The sequence below is a fragment of the Rosa chinensis genome, chromosome 7 (genome assembly GCF_002994745.2).
Source record: "Rosa chinensis cultivar Old Blush chromosome 7, RchiOBHm-V2, whole genome shotgun sequence".
Lineage (NCBI taxonomy): Eukaryota > Viridiplantae > Streptophyta > Magnoliopsida > Rosales > Rosaceae > Rosa > Rosa chinensis.
The window spans coordinates 17515454-17533809 of record NC_037094.1 but is presented as its reverse complement, the minus strand read 5'-3'; the positions used below and the strand labels follow the sequence as shown (position 1 = coordinate 17533809).

Below are 18356 nucleotides of genomic sequence, written 5' to 3'. Positions count from 1 at the left end.
TCTTCACTTTATTGTGATATATCTCCGATAAAGCAAAAAAATTTATATTTTAAACCTATTATAGGATGTATTTTAAACCTATTATATTTTATAGATATATTTTACAAATATATCCTAAAATTTTTCGCTTTATCGGAGATATATCACAAATATCGTAGACCAGCGAGCAAATTTTTAACCACCTAGAGTATTTTTTTTTTGTTTTTATAAACCTATTATAGGGTTTATTTGTAACCAGCCAGCGAAAAATTTTAGGATATATTTGTAAAATATATCTATAAAATATAATAGGTTTATAAAGTGAAGAATAATAGGATATATCCCCAATAAAGTGAAGAAATATTTGTAAAATATAATTAAAAAAATAAATACAGATATTTCTTCACTTTATTGAGGATATATCCTAAAATTCTTCGCTCACTAGTCTACGATATTTGTGGAACAGGAACATCTCCGATAAAGTAAAGAATTTTAGGATATATTCCCAATAAAGTGAAGAAATATATGTATTTAATTTTTTTAATCATATTTTATAGATATTTCTTCACTTTATTGGGGATATATCCTAAAATTCGTTGCTTTATTGGAGATATATCACAAATATCGTAGACCAACGAGCGGTTTTTTGACCATCTAGAGTTTTTTTTTTTTTTTTTTATAAACCTATTATAACTTATGTCTTATGGTGTATAGGTTGAAAACAAAATTATAAAATAATAATAATAATAATAATAATAAGCCTAGAAAAAAAAACAAGAAAATAAAAAAAAGGAAAAAAAAACAGAAAATAAATGCAAAAAAAAAAACGAAAAAAAAAATTCTTTCTTTGTTTTGTTTTTTTTTTGTCTTGAAATGACAATTTTAGCTCTCAAAAGTCAAACTTAACTGTCCAAATTGGACGGAATAGTAGAAATTGGACACGGCTGATGAATTTGGAGAGTACAAGGGTGTTACTGATTAAATTGAAACTCGAGGGACTAACATGATGACGACCCCTAACCTCAGGGGGGTAAACTGAAATTAGTCCTTTACTTTAACACGTTATCAGCACGCTCAGAGCAAATAGCCAAGAATTTTCTAGTTTCTTTCTTTTTTCCGTTGAAAAAAAATAAAACAAAAAAACAAAAACCTAGAAGAAAAAAACTTTTTCTTCTTCTTCTACCGCCACCAAAAAAAAAAATTCAGATCAGCCTCCCATCGGCCTCCTCCCCTGCTCAATCCAGATCGGCCTCCTCCCCGCCTCACTCGGCCTTGCCCAGCGCTTCCCACCTGTAAGCACGCCCCTTGCTGCCCAGCTTGCAGCCCATCACACAGCCTACAGACCCCGCCTCAGCCTTGCACAAGCGCTGCACACAGGCCACAACACACGGGCCTGCAGCAATGGCGGATCCAGGATTGGAACCTTGGACGGGCTGGACTTCTTAAACAAAAACAAAAAAATTTATATATATATATATATATTATGGAGAATCTCAACGGTGCGAGAGAATTTTATTTATTAAAAAAAAAAAGGTACACCTAGTCAGGGGGAAGTAGTGAGCCTTACCCCTCAAATGTATATTCATACAAAACTTTAAAAAAAAGCAACAACAAATAAACGTGCAATGCAATACAAGAGGTACTTCAATCCTGCACAAAATTAAACAAAGCAGCTCCTTGATCAGTTCATCAGTTAAAGTATTAAACAAAATGAAAGCCAACATTATCTTTCTTGTCACACCCAAATGAAGACCCCAAATTTCAACCCAAATCCAACCATTCAAGCCAATGAAAACACAAAGTTAGAATCGTAAAGCTTTGATTCACTAAGAAACTTTCAACATCAGTACATCACCCATTCCAAATACCCAGTTCAATCTTAAAAAGGAGAAAGCTGAAATGGGTAAAGCCGTAAAGCACCCCAAACACCACTAAAAGAGAAAAAGTTTCTATTTTTGATCATGCATACCCAAATCCACACACTAACTTTCAACCCCAAAATCCAATAACCCAGAAAAGCCACAATCTTTCAGTCTCAATCACACATTCACATACCTAATTTGACTACCACAGGCAATCCTCTATAAATCGGACTATCAGAGCCCTAATTTCAACAAAATCCCCAATTTTACTGAATCAAATCAGTAACGAATCGGTTTGATTAAGAGGAACTAGATTCAAAAATCAGAATCAGATAGCGAGCTGCGAGCGAAAAAGAAAGAGTACCTCACCTGGTGTAGACGTGTAGTTGGAGAAGGAGAGTTGGAGAATGGAGACGACGAAGTCTAGTGGTGAAACTTCTAATAGGCCGTAGAATCGTAGATCCGTAGTCGATGAGTGGACTAGGAGTCGGGAGAGCCGGCTGAGCCGCAGGCGGCGAGAGGAGGAGGAAGTGGGAGAGAGTGACTGAGTGAGAGTCCGTCGCCTAGTCTCGATGACTCATCGTCGGTAGCCGGAGTCCGAATAGAGTGACTGAGTGAGAGTCCGTCGACCATCGCCTAGTGCCCTAGTCTCGATGAGTGAGACTCCGGTCTCCGTAGCGTCGAGTGACTCGGGTCGTAGTGAATAGCGATGTCTCGATGAGACCGAGAGAGACAGAGAGTGACTCAGGGGACTAGGCTTTGTCTAGACAAACACAAACCCCTATTAAAAAAAAAAAAAAAACCATACATCTATTTTTTTTTTTGGGCTTCAAAATCTCGGACGGGCTCAAGCCCGTCCTAGTCTGTGAATGGATCCGCCCCTGGCCTGCAGCACTTGCAAGCCTTAAGCTTCCAGCAGCCCAACTCGGCATTAACCCGCACAGCCACTTCGGCAACCCACCCGCCTACGCTCCAGCGCCCTCCCCGCCTGCGCAGATCCCAGCTGCCACAGCTCGCCTTAACAACTCGCGTGCAGCCTCTCACCAGACAGGCCTTAGCCCTGCCGCCAACCCGGTCTCCTCCACACCCGTCCAGCCAACATCCTAGCCGCACTCTTCCGATCTGCAAAACAGAAGAAGACGCGAATAGAGAGAGAGAACTCAGAGAAAAGAAGAAAAATAAGCAAAAAAAAACAAAGAGACAGAAAAAGTAAATCGGCCCAAAGAAAAGGTCCGGTCAAAAAAAAAAAAAAGAGAAGGGCCCAAGTTTACACCCGGCCCAAATAAATAAATAAAAAAAGCAGCAGGCCCTGCAGGCCCAGAAACGAAAAAAAAAAACAGAAAAAGAAAAGAAAAAAAGAGAGGCCCTGCGGCCCATACAAGAAAAAAGAGAAAAAGTAGGCTTGCAGCCCAAAAAAAAAAACAAGGCCCATTACTGAAAAAGAGGAAGCGGCCCAGTTTTTCTCAAACCCAAAAACATCGCTACGCACGCCTGCATCAACACGCGCGTGTGCTAGAATTGTTTTATCGAAATCAAGTATGTTTTCTTTATTTTATTTTATGATTTTAACAAAGCATGCTTTATATTTTATTGTTTATGCTTTTATTATATTAAGCAAGTTTAATTAGATAATTTTGATTGTTTTAAGCATGCCTTATTATTTATGTTTTATGTCATTATATTTAAGCATGATTTATAATTATGTTTAAGCATGCTTTATATTTTATTGCTTATGTTTTTATTATGCAATTGTGAGCATGTTTTGTGAATTTTATTTACTCTTATATAATTATTCCTAAGCATGCCTTTATATTATGCTATTATTTATATTTTATTTTACGCATGATATATTATTGCTGTTATTATGTGTAACATACATATAGTTTGGTATATATTTGTGAAATTTGAGTATGCCATGTAATTTATTATATGCTATGTTTTTATTATTTATTATTAAATGTGCTATTATTAATTTTAGAATGCAACATATACAATTCCATTTTGCCATGATAATGAAAATTCATGCGCATTATACACACACTTACTGTGATAAAGTATTTTCACATAGCATCGAAAAAAAAAATGTGACCATTATGAATCTTGGTCTTGAAATCTAATTCATACGTTTGGAAAATAATTCACGTGGATGTCTTTATGACTGCGTAATTTATTTCTTCTCTCTTGTTTATGTAGATGGCTGATCCAACTCGACCTGAGTTTGACATTTTGGACTCAGACGGACTTGAGTACCACCGTTGGGTTTCCGATGTAGAAACTGCCTTGTGGCACGAGACTACATTGCCACCATCAAAACTCCCACTGACCCCAAAGACGATGGACCGTCTGATAAGGTGAAAGCAAATGCCTTAATGTTTTTGAGGCGACACATTGATCCTAGCCTACGCTGGGAATACCTTCAGTTGAAGACGCCCAAAGAACTGTGGGATGCCCTTAAGGGACGTTTTGGGAACATTCATGACACCTTACTCCCAGAACTGATCGTTCAGTGGAATGAAATCCGCTTGCTTGACTACAAAAGGGTCAATGACTTCAACAAGGACATGTTGCGCCTAAAAGCACGTATAAATTTATGTGGAAAGGAACTCACAGAAGATGATATGATCCAGAAGACTCTTTCCACTTATACTAGTGAACCAGTATAGGCTGGAGTATGATAACAAAAGAATCACAACCTTCAACAAGCTGATCAACCTACTGCAAGTGGCTGAGAGGCATAATGAGGTTCTTTTGAACAACAATGCCAGGCCTGTTGGGACAAAGAAAATTCCTGAAGCTAATTATGGCAAAGTGAAAGGTGGACAGAACCCCAATGCAAAGGGGGTTGGACGTACTGATCTCTACCCACGTGACAATAATGCACCACGTGGCAAGGGACATGAGGGTCGTGATATGGGCCGTGGAGGCCCTCCCAATGTATGGCGCAGAGATGGTGGCGCTAGTGGTCATGGAAACAAGGTGCAAAGGGAACCTAAGAACCCTTCAGTCAAACATAATAGAGTTGGCAATGAACCATGCTATAGGTGTGGAGTCATTAGGCATTGGTACAAGAACTGTCAAGCAAGCAACAAAGTAGCAGTCAATTACAAGAGGTATAGGGAGTCCAAAGAACAAGAGGCTCACTATATGGAAGAAGGAGGCCATGACCCAGACGTCAACCTCACAATTGCATACTTTAATGGCAACAAGGAACTTGCTCAGTCAACCGATGACCCAGATTTTGACTGATCTGCTTTATTTACTTTATTTTCCAAAAACAGTTGTGAAGGCATAATGCCTCATTCTTAATTAGACTATTACTTGGTCTTAAAGTTTATTTCAATAATGGTTTGATGAATTAGAACAAGACCTTGATTTGATTATCGTTGGCTTATTAATAAATTTTGAATTTTATTCTGAACCACTGAATTTATTCAAATTTATTTACTATACACATATTTACATGGTTCAAAATTGCAATATAAAGATGTAAAGCAATACATCTAGAAAAAAACAAATTATTATTAGAATGAAAAGATTATCATTCTACTAAAATAGAATTACTCTAAAAGAATCTGAGATATATTTAAAGTCAAAGATGCTCTGTATGCACCAAGAGCTAATCGAACCTTGTTAATGTTTCAAAGCAATTTGTGCCCACGGTTATCATGTAAAAATACACCGTGAGAATGGAACTGAATACCTTGATATTACATCTAATGACTGTGAAAGGAAACACATCTTAGAGAAACTTATGACTCAATTTAGTGGACTGTACCTCACTACGATTCGGATCATTGAATCATATACTGTCACCAACAATGATATGTGGGACACTGACTCATACAAGCTTTTGCATGACCGCCTATGGCACCGAGGTCGTGACATGATGAATTCCCTAAGTACAATAATGCGGCTATTACACTGACAGAATAGTTTAGATTGAAAGTTTAGTTTTTTTTGTTCTTTGGTTAATATCCTGAGTTCTGTGCTTTTAATCTTACAGAGGTTGGATAAATTCTTTTTTTTTTTTGGCAGAACTTGTTAATTAACTGCAAGATGCAAATGCATCTAACAGCATCAATTAGTTGCTTCATCTTGATAAGATTCCGAATAAAACCTGCAACAAATAAAACAGAATGAAAGTGTTTCAGGGAAACCTAAGTCGTCAGAAAAGGAGTAAAAGAAATAAGTTTGAAATGCTAGTCTGCAAAATAGTAAGATGCTTCCTTAAAAACTTGACTGGTTCAGAAACTCAGCAGAAAACCAAAGAATACATAAGTACAACAGAGAAATATCTATCAGTAAGCATCTTACTATTGAATACCTACCATAAATCGAGAAATCTATCCACAACCTCTAGAGAACCATCCTTGTAAACTTCCACTGTGATATAACCTTTGACATGTTTAAAATCTGAATACAATGTGGTAGGGAAAGGGAGGAAATAAGTAATAATATCCAAAAGCATATACAAATGTCCTATGTTACTCCAAATCAAACCGAGAAACCTAATATATCAGCAGGAAGAATAAGGAATGAATTGCTGTAATCAAATGAATGCAGCAATCCTTCTGTTCTAAAGTTTTTCACTTTCGTATGAGGCTATAAGTCTATAATTGGTCATGAAGAAACAAAAGATGTCTTGAACTTTAAATATATAAGGGGCACTCTTTAATATATGCCTTAATTTGAACATTAGATAAGAAACAAAAGTTTTACTTGAATGATTTCAGTAAGCTACATCGAAGAAAAAAAATGTTCCATTTTTATTTGTGTATATCTAGTTTCTTCTTTTCCAACTACATTACTGCTCCATAATTCACTGTTGTAAATTGCGTATCAACTGCAGAAAATAAAAAGTTACTGGTGTATCATTATGTACTTCATGGTCCAAAAGACACCGTTAAATATGTACCTGCCATTTTCAATCAAGAAAAAGTCTTTCCTTTGCCTGTAATGTTGGTGTATCATGTATTCCCAAGAGTGAACAACCTTGACTCTGACAATCAGAATAGAATAATGCTCACTTCAAGTCTTTATTCTGGTAACATAAGATTGATATGATAATTTAGAATCAACAGACTTTGTTAAATTATTACCTGCTGATACAAATTCTCTCCTAATCTCCTCAAATTTCTGAAACTTTCCTGAAAATTTAAGCAAATCTTGCATCAAATAATTTGGCTACTCCAACTCCAACAGTACTAAAAAAGAAGTTGTGAATAAGTTTTTGTAGGAAAAAAAAAAAAACATGTTCTCTCTAAATCTTCTATGTAAAGGTAAGTCAGATTTGACTTCTTACTGGGCTTTGAACAATGATTGAAGTCTTTGCACCATTGTTTGCCAGATCCAAAGCAATTTACATGCCAAAATTCCCAGAGATAACCACCAAAACATTGTTGTCCATGAAGTCAACCCCGGATTTGAATCTGGTCGACTGAAGAACCTCCCCATCATAACTACTCAACCCTTCAATGTCTGGCACACAATACAATATAATGTATTGTATTGTCAGATGATCTTTTAAGCCTACATTTAATGCACCCTCCGATCCTCAGATAGATAAACCTAATTCAATCTCACAAATAGGAATCACAGAATGTTCAGTTTACACTAACATTCAATTGCTGAAGCATAGAATCATCTAAATGTTCATAAGGAGTGTATTGGGTCCTAACGTTAACAACACCAATGGCATTCACAAACCAAAATCAAGAACTCAATTATTTCAATACTGAATCAAAATTGATACTAAAATCTCGATCATATATCTTGAGCTGGGGATCAAATTACTCACCTCCACTCGCCCTCTTCGTAAGGAGAGCAATCAATGTCATCTCTCTTCACGCAATTGAACATCAAAGCCACCAAAAGAGCAAAAATACCTACAAAAACCACCAATCACAAACTCAAATAAAAAACCCTAAAGACCTAAACTTTACAATATACACTTTCTCACATTAACAGAGTATGAGGAGCAAAGCATGGCCTAACCAAATGTCACATATATAAACTGATCATGGGATGAAAGCATTCGAATCGAATCACAATTCTATATTTCAGCCATCAAACCATATGTATTGTCTTCAATCTTCACAATTCATACCTCAAAGTCCAGGATCGGAATCAAAGCCAAAAAACATTTAACAAAAGAAGGAAAAAAAAAACACAAAACGATTCAAAACAATCGAGAACAAAACCACAGATCCAATTCTCACAATTACCTTCGACCCGATCTATTCTCGCGGAGATCTTCCCCTATCTTCTAGCCCTCACTTGGACCATTTAGAGTATCTTAAGACCTGAAAGAAATTCTGAATTAAACCACAAAAACAAACAATCTAAAGCCTTTAATTGATTAGAACAAACTAAAAAAAAAAACACGACTTCAAAATCGATTACCCAGTTCCATCTTCGTCCTCCTCGATCTTCTCGTCCCTCCGTCTCAACCAAGCTTCTGATAAATATGTTTGTTTTTCAAGTTTCTAATCAAGCAGATCGGCAAGGAAACTTTAAGATGGGGATTACCTTTTAAAACCCAGAAGCCAAAAACTTATAAAGATGAAAACTTTAACATCGGGATTACCTTTTAAATGCTATAGTACTGATCGTCAGATTAGAGACCTTCATCGTCAAATCAAGAGAACAAATAGACTGCAGGCGAGTTTTACTTGAGCTATTGGAGTGTTGTGGTTAAAGCAAAAGAGCCTCTTCGCTCTCAGAGTCTCTTTCGACCTCTATCACAGTCCCTTTCCTTCTTATCCACAGCAAACTCGCATCACACTCTCTCTTCTCACCACTTAAGGAAGTCAATCTTGGTTATATGGCCGTAGAAAGAAGAAACCGATGGAAGCATCTAGTACGGGCAGCCTGAGATTATGGGGGGAAAGCAAGGGCAAAACCGAAGACATGAGGCGAGGGCAGAATAGTTAGGGAACTATTCATTGCGTGCAATAACCAACAACACAGAGGACACAATTGCCATTCCACTATTCATTCATTTTGTTTGTTCTGAAATGTACCGTAAAAGCGTAGTTTAGCTTTCGTATATTTAGAATAGGCCTCATCATTTAGCCCTTCGACCTTAAGCCTGCCCGGCCAGTAGGGCAGAAGTCCGACCTGGCCCTTACATTAGGGCGGGCCGGCCCTACCCTTTCTCAAATAGGGTAGGGTACGGGTCATGCAAATGAAGCCCGGCTCTACCCTACGGCTCGGCCCAGCCCTACCCTAAAATTTATATATTATTTTTATTATTTTCTATTACATAGACTTTGTTTTCTTTAACTATTATTTTCCTTAATTGTTACATAACAATTAATATTGATAGATTTAGAGAGATAGTTAATTGAATATAACCACCTTTTTTGTTTGAACGAAATAGGTCAGCCCTTTCATTAGATTCAGCGAGCAGTACAAAAATGAAACACCGCTATGGGGTCGACATAAAGAAATCGTTCCTTAGAACCTCATGACACCCTATTCTAGAAGAATAAAATCCCAAAAAATCCATAGTACACCCACCTTTTAGGAAGTCCACGCACCATTATTCTAACAAAAACTAGACACCTCAAAGCAGCGGATGACAAACCATCCTCCAGGCATAAATGGTAACAACTAAGGCACTGGTTTTTGCGACCCAAAAAGAAATTAAATTAAGAAACTTGACCTAGCCTCCTTTGGGAAAAAAGAAGGCAGACCCAATACTAAAACTAAAAAGAAAAACAAAAAAACGAAGGAGGCCCAAACCCACACAAAGAAGGCCCAGCCTCCAACTTAAGGCCCAGAAATACCAACCCGGGGAAACCCTAGCCTGCACAGAACCTCCACCGACAGCATCAAGACCGCCGGTGTTGCTACGACCATCACAGCCACCACATCGCCACCATCCTCCGCCACCCGGATAGTAACGACAAACACTACCAAAACTAGATCCAATCCACCCGGTTCGAACAATGTGGGTAGAAACATGAAACAGTCCAAAGGCTCGCTCTCATCCCTTCCACCATCAACGAGCCACACAGGAAACACCACAACGCTGCCAGACTTGAAACCATGTCGCACCGACTTCGCCGTCGCCATCAAAGCACCACCACCGAGAGATCCCCCCGGCCATAAGGCAAAGGCGCCTCCAGTCACCAGAAGATGACCAGACGCAACAAACTCAGCGACTCGATGAAGTCGAAGGCCACCACCGTCCCCGGAAAAGCGATCAGAGAGAAGAGAAAATCCCACCTTTCGGATCGTAGGTTTACCGCCGGCACTCGAGTTAGATCGCCGTACGCGGACATTCTCTCGTGAGAGAGTCAGAGAGAGAAACATTTTTAGGCTTGCTCTACTGTTTATCTTATCTTAACTTCAAAATTGAGCAACCATGTATTTTTCATAACATGGGTAAGTAAATATATTGAATATAAGCACCTTAACTAAATTAATAAATGTTATAAATTAATTTCTATATGTGTGTGTGTGTATATATGTATTAAATATGATCAACAAAAAACAATGAGTCTTGTATTACCTGTATAATCATTTAGCCACATTTTGAGGAATGTATTTTTTATTTATTTTTGGTTATACAAAATAAGGCCATTTTCGGCCCTATTTGGCCATATTCTGAAGGCCGGCCCTTTCGGCCCTAGCGAATCGAGCTTTTTGGGCAGGTAAGAGTTAGCATATTTAAGTCCCGGCCCGACTCTACCCGACCATAAATTTTGTTGACTTAGACTCGGCCCGGCCCGACCCTACCCTAAGCCCTAAAATTTAGGATAGAGCCGGCCCTAGCCCAGCCATGATGACCCCCTAATTTAGAATAAGCATGAAACGAGACGAGACACGTTAACATGTTGTTTTGAAAGGTCCAAAACCCAGAATCATGCAAAGATCTCTCTATCATGTTTCTTCCCTCACTCTCAGGTCCACCCACTATACAAATCATACGAGGATAAAACACCAAAGACAACCAAGAGTGACAAGATATTACTATATATATATATATATATATATATATATTAGTCTAGTTACTATATGTACGGTGCTACTTTGGCATTACATGAACCTTTTGCAGTTTTGCCGTTTGGCACATGGTTCAAATGAATCAAATCAGAAGAGACGAAAATACCACTGCAGTTCTTCTATCTGGTATACTGTAGTTCTTTTCTAAGCAAAAGTTACCGCTTTCTTGACTTATTTGTTCGGAGATAAAAATTTGTACGTTCACTTATTCTACTTTTACACTTGCACTTTTGAAGAAAATAACGTAACAAGTGAAGCTAATAATCCACAATTTAAGAGTGAGAGCAACTAAAGTGGGGCAATTGGCTTCACTACGTGCTCATGCAACTAGTACAAACTTATTACCATGTGTAAACTTAGGTGGCTACTTAAGTTTGCTAGCTAGTGTTAATTAGTTACCTTTTTCCTTTTATAGAAAAGAAAATTATCATACTTGATCTATTTCTCATCCTAGCGTAACTCACCGGCCTTTTCACCGTCTCTCATCATTTAAGCTGGCCTCGATGACTTGATCCAGCTCCGGTATAAGAATTGCATTTGCCTAATTAACTCACCCCTTGTGCCAGTTTTGTATAAGCTTACACTTTACCAAATCTTGCCTGTTGAAAACTGAAAATGCTCACATGAACACGAAAAGACAAAGTCTCAAGATAGTTACAAGAATGTGTCGACTTCATGCAAATGTTGAATGGGTTGGTGACTTGTTGCACCATAGGACTCCATAGCTAGTAAGGAGCACTCGCATGCAGATGTATCATCTGGGTTTCCACTTTGTGTGCTGCAAAGAAATGGTCAAATGGAGATTAATTAGTTAATAATTTAAGGGCGACCCTCCACGTAATTAGCTTTCTGGGTCGAAGGTTTTTAATATTGGAAATTTGGAATGACCTCTCCAAAATATATGACGTGACCGATCTCTGAACAATTTTAAATACCTTGAAGGCTTTCTATAAAGTTCGATGATTGCAGTAGGTTTCTCGAGCTCTGAAACTTACGGCAGAAAGCCATGAAAAATTAAAAGAATAAGGCATTTGAGATTTGACTCGATGTTTGGCTTATTACAACGTGGAACATACCAGATAATATAAATCAACTTTCTCTCCTGTGACAGGCTTTGCTTATAAATTCTGATAACAGGCTGCATGATATTTTTGGTCGAGTTATATTACACGAAACGGTTTTTAATTCATTTGATTTTCAGCATGCAAAAATAATCTTTGTAAAATGATAGGAAAAAGAAAAAATAACAGTCTCAAATTTATGGGATCGTCTACAGTACATTACTGTACCGATACATCAAGTAGATTAGTTCAATACAGAGGTAGACCAGCTCAGTACATGAGTAGACATGCATGGAGTTAGTCTACCCTTGCACCAAGCCAGTGTACTTGATGTATCCGTACATTAATGTACTTAAGTATTTTCCCAAACGTATATAGAGATTTTAACTTAATCACCAACAATACAAAAGGGAATGACATAAAAAGATATTATTATTGTGTTCTAGACTTCTATATATTTTTTGGACCTTCGATCTCCAATAATCGTCTGAGAAAAGTATAGAATGAAACGCATATAATGTCATTGGATGCAAATATACCACTTATACTTTTCATTTTTTTTTAAATGATAATTTTATTACTTATTCATAGTTAGAAGACACGTATATTAAATGCTATTTTATACTAAAATCATAGTTGAAACAAAGCCGCCAAGTAAATTTACAACTAACCCTCATTGCAAACAAAATGACCGCACTTATTCAAGCCTAAAAACAAAAGGACTCAAAATCTCACTACCTAACTCCCTTAAAATAATAAAACTAGTCGTTAGACACATCAATCGGTGTACAATTAGAGAAACTGGGAATTAAGTAGACAAGGACCAAAATCCAACTGTCTGGCAAAGAAAACAAGGAATTTAAATTTATCCTTTGCCCTTAACATTAGGGCTAACCACTTCACCAACAACATAAGAATAGGTAAGACGCAAAGGAGTAGCATCTTGCTACTTGGAGGCTCGAGGGTTTTTGAAGCGAAACAATGTCACCAAATCTGCTTCCAACCTAGTTTCAGTCAGGCCTAGAGAACCAGCTTGGAGAGTTGGGAGCTTCCCACCAAATATAGTCTTGAACTTCTTAGGAGAAGTGGTGCAACCACCATGACGACCGCGCTTCTCAGAGGGTTGGGCCTCCGTCTAGCTACATTGGCTGTTCCACCACGTTGGAACATTCAAACGTAACCACAACTACCAGATCACCGTTAGTATAATAAAGTTGATAGTATGACAATCCTTGTTAGTTTGAATATATAAGGTTAGTCGAGAGTCTTATTGTTATTCGGAATAGTCTTTCAATGCTTGTTATAATATGAGGTTTAAGTATTATGTCTTCCATTATATTCAACAATTTTGTTAATCAAAATTTGATAACAGTCTCACTAACCCTTAGTTTATTTAAGAAATAAATAGTAACTCTTAAATTTTTAACATTATCGGCGTGCCAATAAATTGTTTATCGATTGTTAAATTAGACATTATTTCTTGATGTTTTAAATTTCAATATTAAAAAATAAATTTCTAAAAGTTGCATGGGAGAGATCATTTTGGAAAATTGCATGGTTCTACACAAAAGTGTATCAAAGGAAAAAACACAGTGCGGACAAACTACTCAAGTGCCTCATTGACAAACGAGAGAGCATAAACTTTTTCATTCGGATGAGGAGTTCCATTTAAGGCAAAAGGCCACATGGGTGTAGAGCTGCACACCCTAATAATTCCCGGCTGGGATTCTTCATCGATTCCTATCCTACCTACCTACCTACCAACATAAATCTCTCCTGCCCTCGCTTACATGGACTTGAAAAACTCAGATATGGTACCCCCTCGTCCATTCAAGGCAAACCCAACAACCAAATTATGAATGTGGTCTCATTGTCACCAAATGCTTAGAAACATTATTATACACATCTGGCCATGGGAAATGGATCACTTGCTTTCAGTGGTCTCCCTCCACTAAAATATTCCCAATTCCCCCAATCATAATTATATGAAAGAAATGAAAAAGTATCAAAAGTATTGGAGTAGCTTGAAGCTTCCCTGGGATTTAAAAAATTCCACTAGAGGGTGCTTGACAACTTATCAACTGACACATGCCTGTCTATAAGGGTATATATGTAATTCACATATGATAACTCAATTGCAGTAACTCAATAATATACATGAGAATCGAAAATATGAATTTCAAGCTTTTCTAGAATTACTGGCGCTGTAATTTTGTAATAATACAATCCATTAAGAAGTAAAGCAAAACATCAATCTCTGTCTTAGAAACTAAAAAAAGAGTCAGATAGGCATCTTTGCGATACTAAATACGAAAACGACAAATAAATAAGCACATAAGCAGTGTGGTTACAAAAACGTCTAGAATTGAAGAAAATAAAGTACATAACTAAGTATATTAACTCATGCACATAATTTTGACCTATGTAGACTTTATCTCTAGACCTCATTTATCTTCATTTAGTAAGACATTATTGCTAAACCATGTCTTCCATTTTTGCAATTAAAATTTGGGACACAATTTAGGTGAGTCCGGTATTACTGCTGACCTTAGATGACGAAATTGGAATTTGGGGACAGGTGTAAGATGTCTGCACCAGGGTGTAACTTTATTTCGCTAATAATTGTGATAGCTTAGCTTAGATTTGTCAGGTAATAAAAAGAGAAGAAAAAAGTTGTAAACTTTAGAGAAACGAAGACAGGTTTCCCCGGTCTCCGGTTAGAGAGTAAAAAGAAGTGAACTTTTGAAACAAAGTGAGAGAAGCCGATAACTGGTTCGGACTTGGGATGCTTTGCTGTAACGGACCTGTTCCACCATGGGTCTTTGACAAGTTTACTCTCTCTGTCTCTCTCTGTCTCTCTCAAAATGTGAGTTCTTTGATGTGCTTGGTTTATCAGTGTTCAAGAAAAGCTTGGAACTTGAATGGTTGTTCTGTTCTGCTATGGTTTTGCTGTGTTTATGAGTTTTGATTGTTTGTGTTTAGGATTTGTGCTTGTTTATGGGGTTTTCAGTTGCTTTTGTTCATGTGGGTTTTCAATCTTGTTGGTCAATTGAGTATCACGCTTACTTTTGAGTGATAAGGTATTGACTTTGGGTTTGAAATATGTAGGGTGGTGGGTGAGCTTATAACTTTGACAAATTTGGGATATGGGTTTGTTTTAGTAATGCTATATTGTATCACCCAAAAGAAGAAAATTCATGTAAAATGTTAATTCCAGAGTTTATTTCATCAAGGTGTTTGAAAACTGATACATGTTTATGTTATGCAGCAGGTGATTGGTGAGGATTCAGGAATGTCACCGTTTGAAGAACGGGTTATGTGTTCTTCGACCATATTGTCCACCATGATCGAGAGTACAAGTATATGATCTTGGAAGCCCCTGGATGATGATTTGAGGACCCTTTTGCAATTTTATACTATGAACTGCTCTTATTAATATGCTGAATTGTGACACTTAAAGCAAGGAATAGTAGAGTTGTGTTTCCTGGTATGGAAATAGCCAACAAAATCGACATTAGGCAGCCTTCAATTCGAGTCTACAGTTGTTACAGAGTGGCAAGCCATTTTGACACTATTCTTGAAGCAACCCAAGTGGGAAATTTGAAAGACCAGTATATTCTGGGTGAGCAATTGGGATGGGGGCAGTTTGGTGTCATAAGAGCATGTTCGGATAAGCTCACAGGTGAGGTTTTGGCTTGTAAGTCTATTGCCAAAGATAGATTGGTCACGCATGATGATGCGCGCAGCATCAAGCTCGAAATTGAAATAATGTCTAGGTTGTCTGGACATCCGAATGTTGTGAGTCTCAAGGCAGTTTATGAGGATGAACATTATGTGCATTTGTTGATGGAATTATGTGCTGGAGGGGAGCTTTTTCACCGGCTCGAGAAGCAAGGCAGATACTCGGAAACTGATGCTCGGGTTCTTTTTAGGCATCTGATGCATGTTGTTAAGTATTGTCATGAGAAGGGTGTTGTTCATAGAGATTTGAAGCCGGAAAACATTCTTTTGGCCACAAAATCTTCATCCTCACCAATTAAGTTGGCAGATTTTGGTCTTGCAACCTACATTAAACCCGGTTAGCTCATCTTCTTACTCCCTTCCTTTTGTTTACATCTACAAATTTGGACCTTTCTACAAAAATACATATTTATTTCACTGTAATCACTTCCTTTTTGTATCAACAGGGCAGAAATTGCATGGCACTGTTGGAAGTCCATTTTACATAGCCCCTGAGGTACTTACAGGAGGTTATAACCAGTCTGCTGATGTGTGGAGTGCTGGAGTTATTCTTTACATTCTTCTTAGTGGAGTGCCTCCGTTTTGGGGTAAGACGAAATCAAGTATTTTTGACGCTGTTAGGGCCGCAGATCTGTGGTTCCCTCCCGGTCCTTGGGGTCACATATCTGCTTCTGCCAAGCAGTTGATTGCTGAAATGCTTTGTGTTGATCCTTCCAGGAGGCTCACAGCTGCTCAGGTTCTAGGTACAACAGTTCATCATTGTCAATTTCAAAGCGTATTTGCTATAGTAACCGACAGAAGACTATATCTGTTCTCTGGATCCCGAATCTAAATTTGCGGTTAAAGGATATAACAATAGTTTGACATGCAGTTGATTAATTTGTGACATTCATGGTTGTTTAGACGTGCTTGTAAGGGCATTGAAGACACTTCAGATTAGGCCATTAAACCTGCCCTTTGCAAGTTACTGCTTATCATGGTACTGTCATGTCATATGTTCTGATGGGCAGTAAAGTTTGTCTTTTGGTTAATTTGACTAATCCAGATTCCAGCACTAATATTTAGTCCTCTAGCAACTGTATAAAGTCATCCCAAATGTCTTTCCAAAATTGCTCAATTATTGATTCCTGCTGTTTGCTCCAAGTTCTGTGTATAATAATGTTTATATCCTATGCAGCTCACCCATGGATGGAAGACTGTGCGCAAGCACATGAAGAACTGTACAACCAAAACACCCGCGTCTTCAGACAGCTGCAACTGGATGAAGATTCATTCTCTCCTGCATCCGTTGACAGGAATCAGGACTTTAGCTTCGGTGAGGGTTCACCAACAACTGCTGATGGGAAACTGTGGCACTCACCTGCATTCACATGCAAATCATCTTTCTCCTCTTTCCTAGATGAGAATGGTACTCCTTGCCCTGCATCTGGAGGCTTTTCTTTCAGCAGCTGTGCTTATGAATCAAGTGCAACTGAGTTTTCTTCACCAGTTCCATCAATGCCTAGCTTTACCTTCTTCAGTCCAAGTTCTGCAGAAGTGCAAGGAAACATTCCATTGAGATTTAAAGCTAAAATGTCAACTTTGGATCCAATTTGTGGAGGTATCTTATTTCCTAGCTACAGTAAACAAAATGCTTATAATTTTTGGTGTGTCATTGTGTGGTATTAATGCATACCTATTGGCTTATCAGCAGGACTTTTGTTATTGTTTATTTAGTATATTTGTTACTATTGAGTAAATGACGAATGAGCTACTTATATCTGTCCTAAAACTCCTCCTGTTGAGAAATGCAGAGTCAAATGTGGAGAAGCTACTTGAGCTGGAATGCTCACCAGCTAAGTGTGATGATGGAGAACTAGAACGCAAAGAGTTTCGGAGAGGTGGAACAAATGGGCTGTCTAGGGTTGCCGGAATTCACAGCAAAAGGAATCATACAATTGGACTTGGTGAGCTTGATCAGCTAAATCTCATTGTAACCGAATCAGTTTTTCGTTGGGCATCATGCACTCATATTCCAACAGTCCCATCTCTTAGATTGTCACTTGTCTGCTAGAAGACCGAATAAGTTTCCGGCGGCCATGAGGGAAACATAATTAAACAATACTTTCATGAGGGAAACATATATATACAGTACTTGCATACACAGGAAAAAACTTGATTGTAGGATGAGTCATTTGAAGAGCTGAACTCTGGTGTTTGCATGGGCCTCGTTTGCCGTAATTTTCGTGTAATATAGGGTGACGATGCCTTCTTAAATGTTGATTGTTTTACTCAAGTTTAGGCATTATCAAGTTTCCGATTGAACCAGGTGTGGAACCCCATATCCAGATTCGAATCTCGCCGACGCTTATTGGAGTTAAATCTCAATATATTCTTGGTGGCCAGGGGAGGAAGCGTTCTGACAAATCCCCCGAGCATAGATTAGTCTTTGGGCTTAAGAAGACTTTGAGTACACCGTGTGATTGAACAATAAAATAAAAAAATAAAAAAAAGTTTCCGATTGTATGTACTTGTTTCAAAATCCAAATGAGAGCTTGGCAAAACGACATCTCAGTCTCGATTATTGACATTTTCAAAACTCAGTGTGATTGAACAAATCCCCCGAGCATAGATTAGTCTTTGGGCTTAAGAAGACTTTGAGTACACCGTGTGATTGAACAATAAAATAAAAAAATAAAAAAAAGTTTCCGATTGTATGTAC

General features: G+C 37.9%; 1 protein-coding gene and 2 long non-coding RNA genes across 4 annotated transcripts; 1 reads left to right on the top strand and 2 right to left on the bottom strand.

The window, feature by feature from the left end:
* Positions 1-5773: 5773 nt before the first annotated feature.
* LOC112179890 lies at positions 5774-6988 on the bottom strand. The gene is made up of 4 exons (XR_002927951.1): positions 6941-6988; positions 6757-6840; positions 6170-6254; positions 5774-5958 (listed from the first exon to the last, which is right to left on the bottom strand). It is a non-coding gene; the product is annotated as an uncharacterized LOC112179890 (long non-coding RNA).
* Positions 6989-7264: 276 nt separating this feature from the next.
* On the bottom strand, positions 7265-8765 carry LOC112179891. Its single transcript, XR_005803977.1, has 5 exons — positions 8428-8765; positions 8244-8326; positions 8066-8143; positions 7639-7726; positions 7265-7409 (listed from the first exon to the last, which is right to left on the bottom strand). It is a non-coding gene; the product is annotated as an uncharacterized LOC112179891 (long non-coding RNA).
* A 5838-nt stretch (positions 8766-14603) lies between these two features.
* Positions 14604-17911, top strand: LOC112178589 (calcium-dependent protein kinase 26). Of its 2 annotated transcripts, none has more exons than XM_024316747.2 (5): positions 14604-14780; positions 15186-15992; positions 16102-16398; positions 16833-17255; positions 17449-17911. In XM_024316747.2, the coding sequence occupies exons 2-5, from the start codon at positions 15404-15406 to the stop codon at positions 17706-17708; spliced, it is 1569 nt and encodes a 522-aa protein (XP_024172515.1). In that variant the 5' UTR covers positions 14604-14780; positions 15186-15403; the 3' UTR covers positions 17709-17911. The 2 variants fall into 2 exon arrangements, with proteins under 2 accessions (XP_024172515.1, XP_024172514.1); XM_024316746.2 differs by having other exon boundaries at positions 15183-15992.
* Positions 17912-18356: the final 445 nt, after the last annotated feature.

Excerpts from the sequence above, each read along its gene's own strand:
- LOC112178589 (XM_024316747.2), top strand. The coding sequence starts at position 15,404 with ATGGAAATAGCCAACAAAATCGACATTAGGCAGCCTTCAATTCGAGTC. Across the intron at positions 16,399-16,832 it reads CACAGCTGCTCAGGTTCTAG|CTCACCCATGGATGGAAGAC; the intron begins GTACAACAGTTC and ends TATCCTATGCAG. Across the intron at positions 17,256-17,448 it reads TTTGGATCCAATTTGTGGAG|AGTCAAATGTGGAGAAGCTA; the intron begins GTATCTTATTTC and ends TGAGAAATGCAG.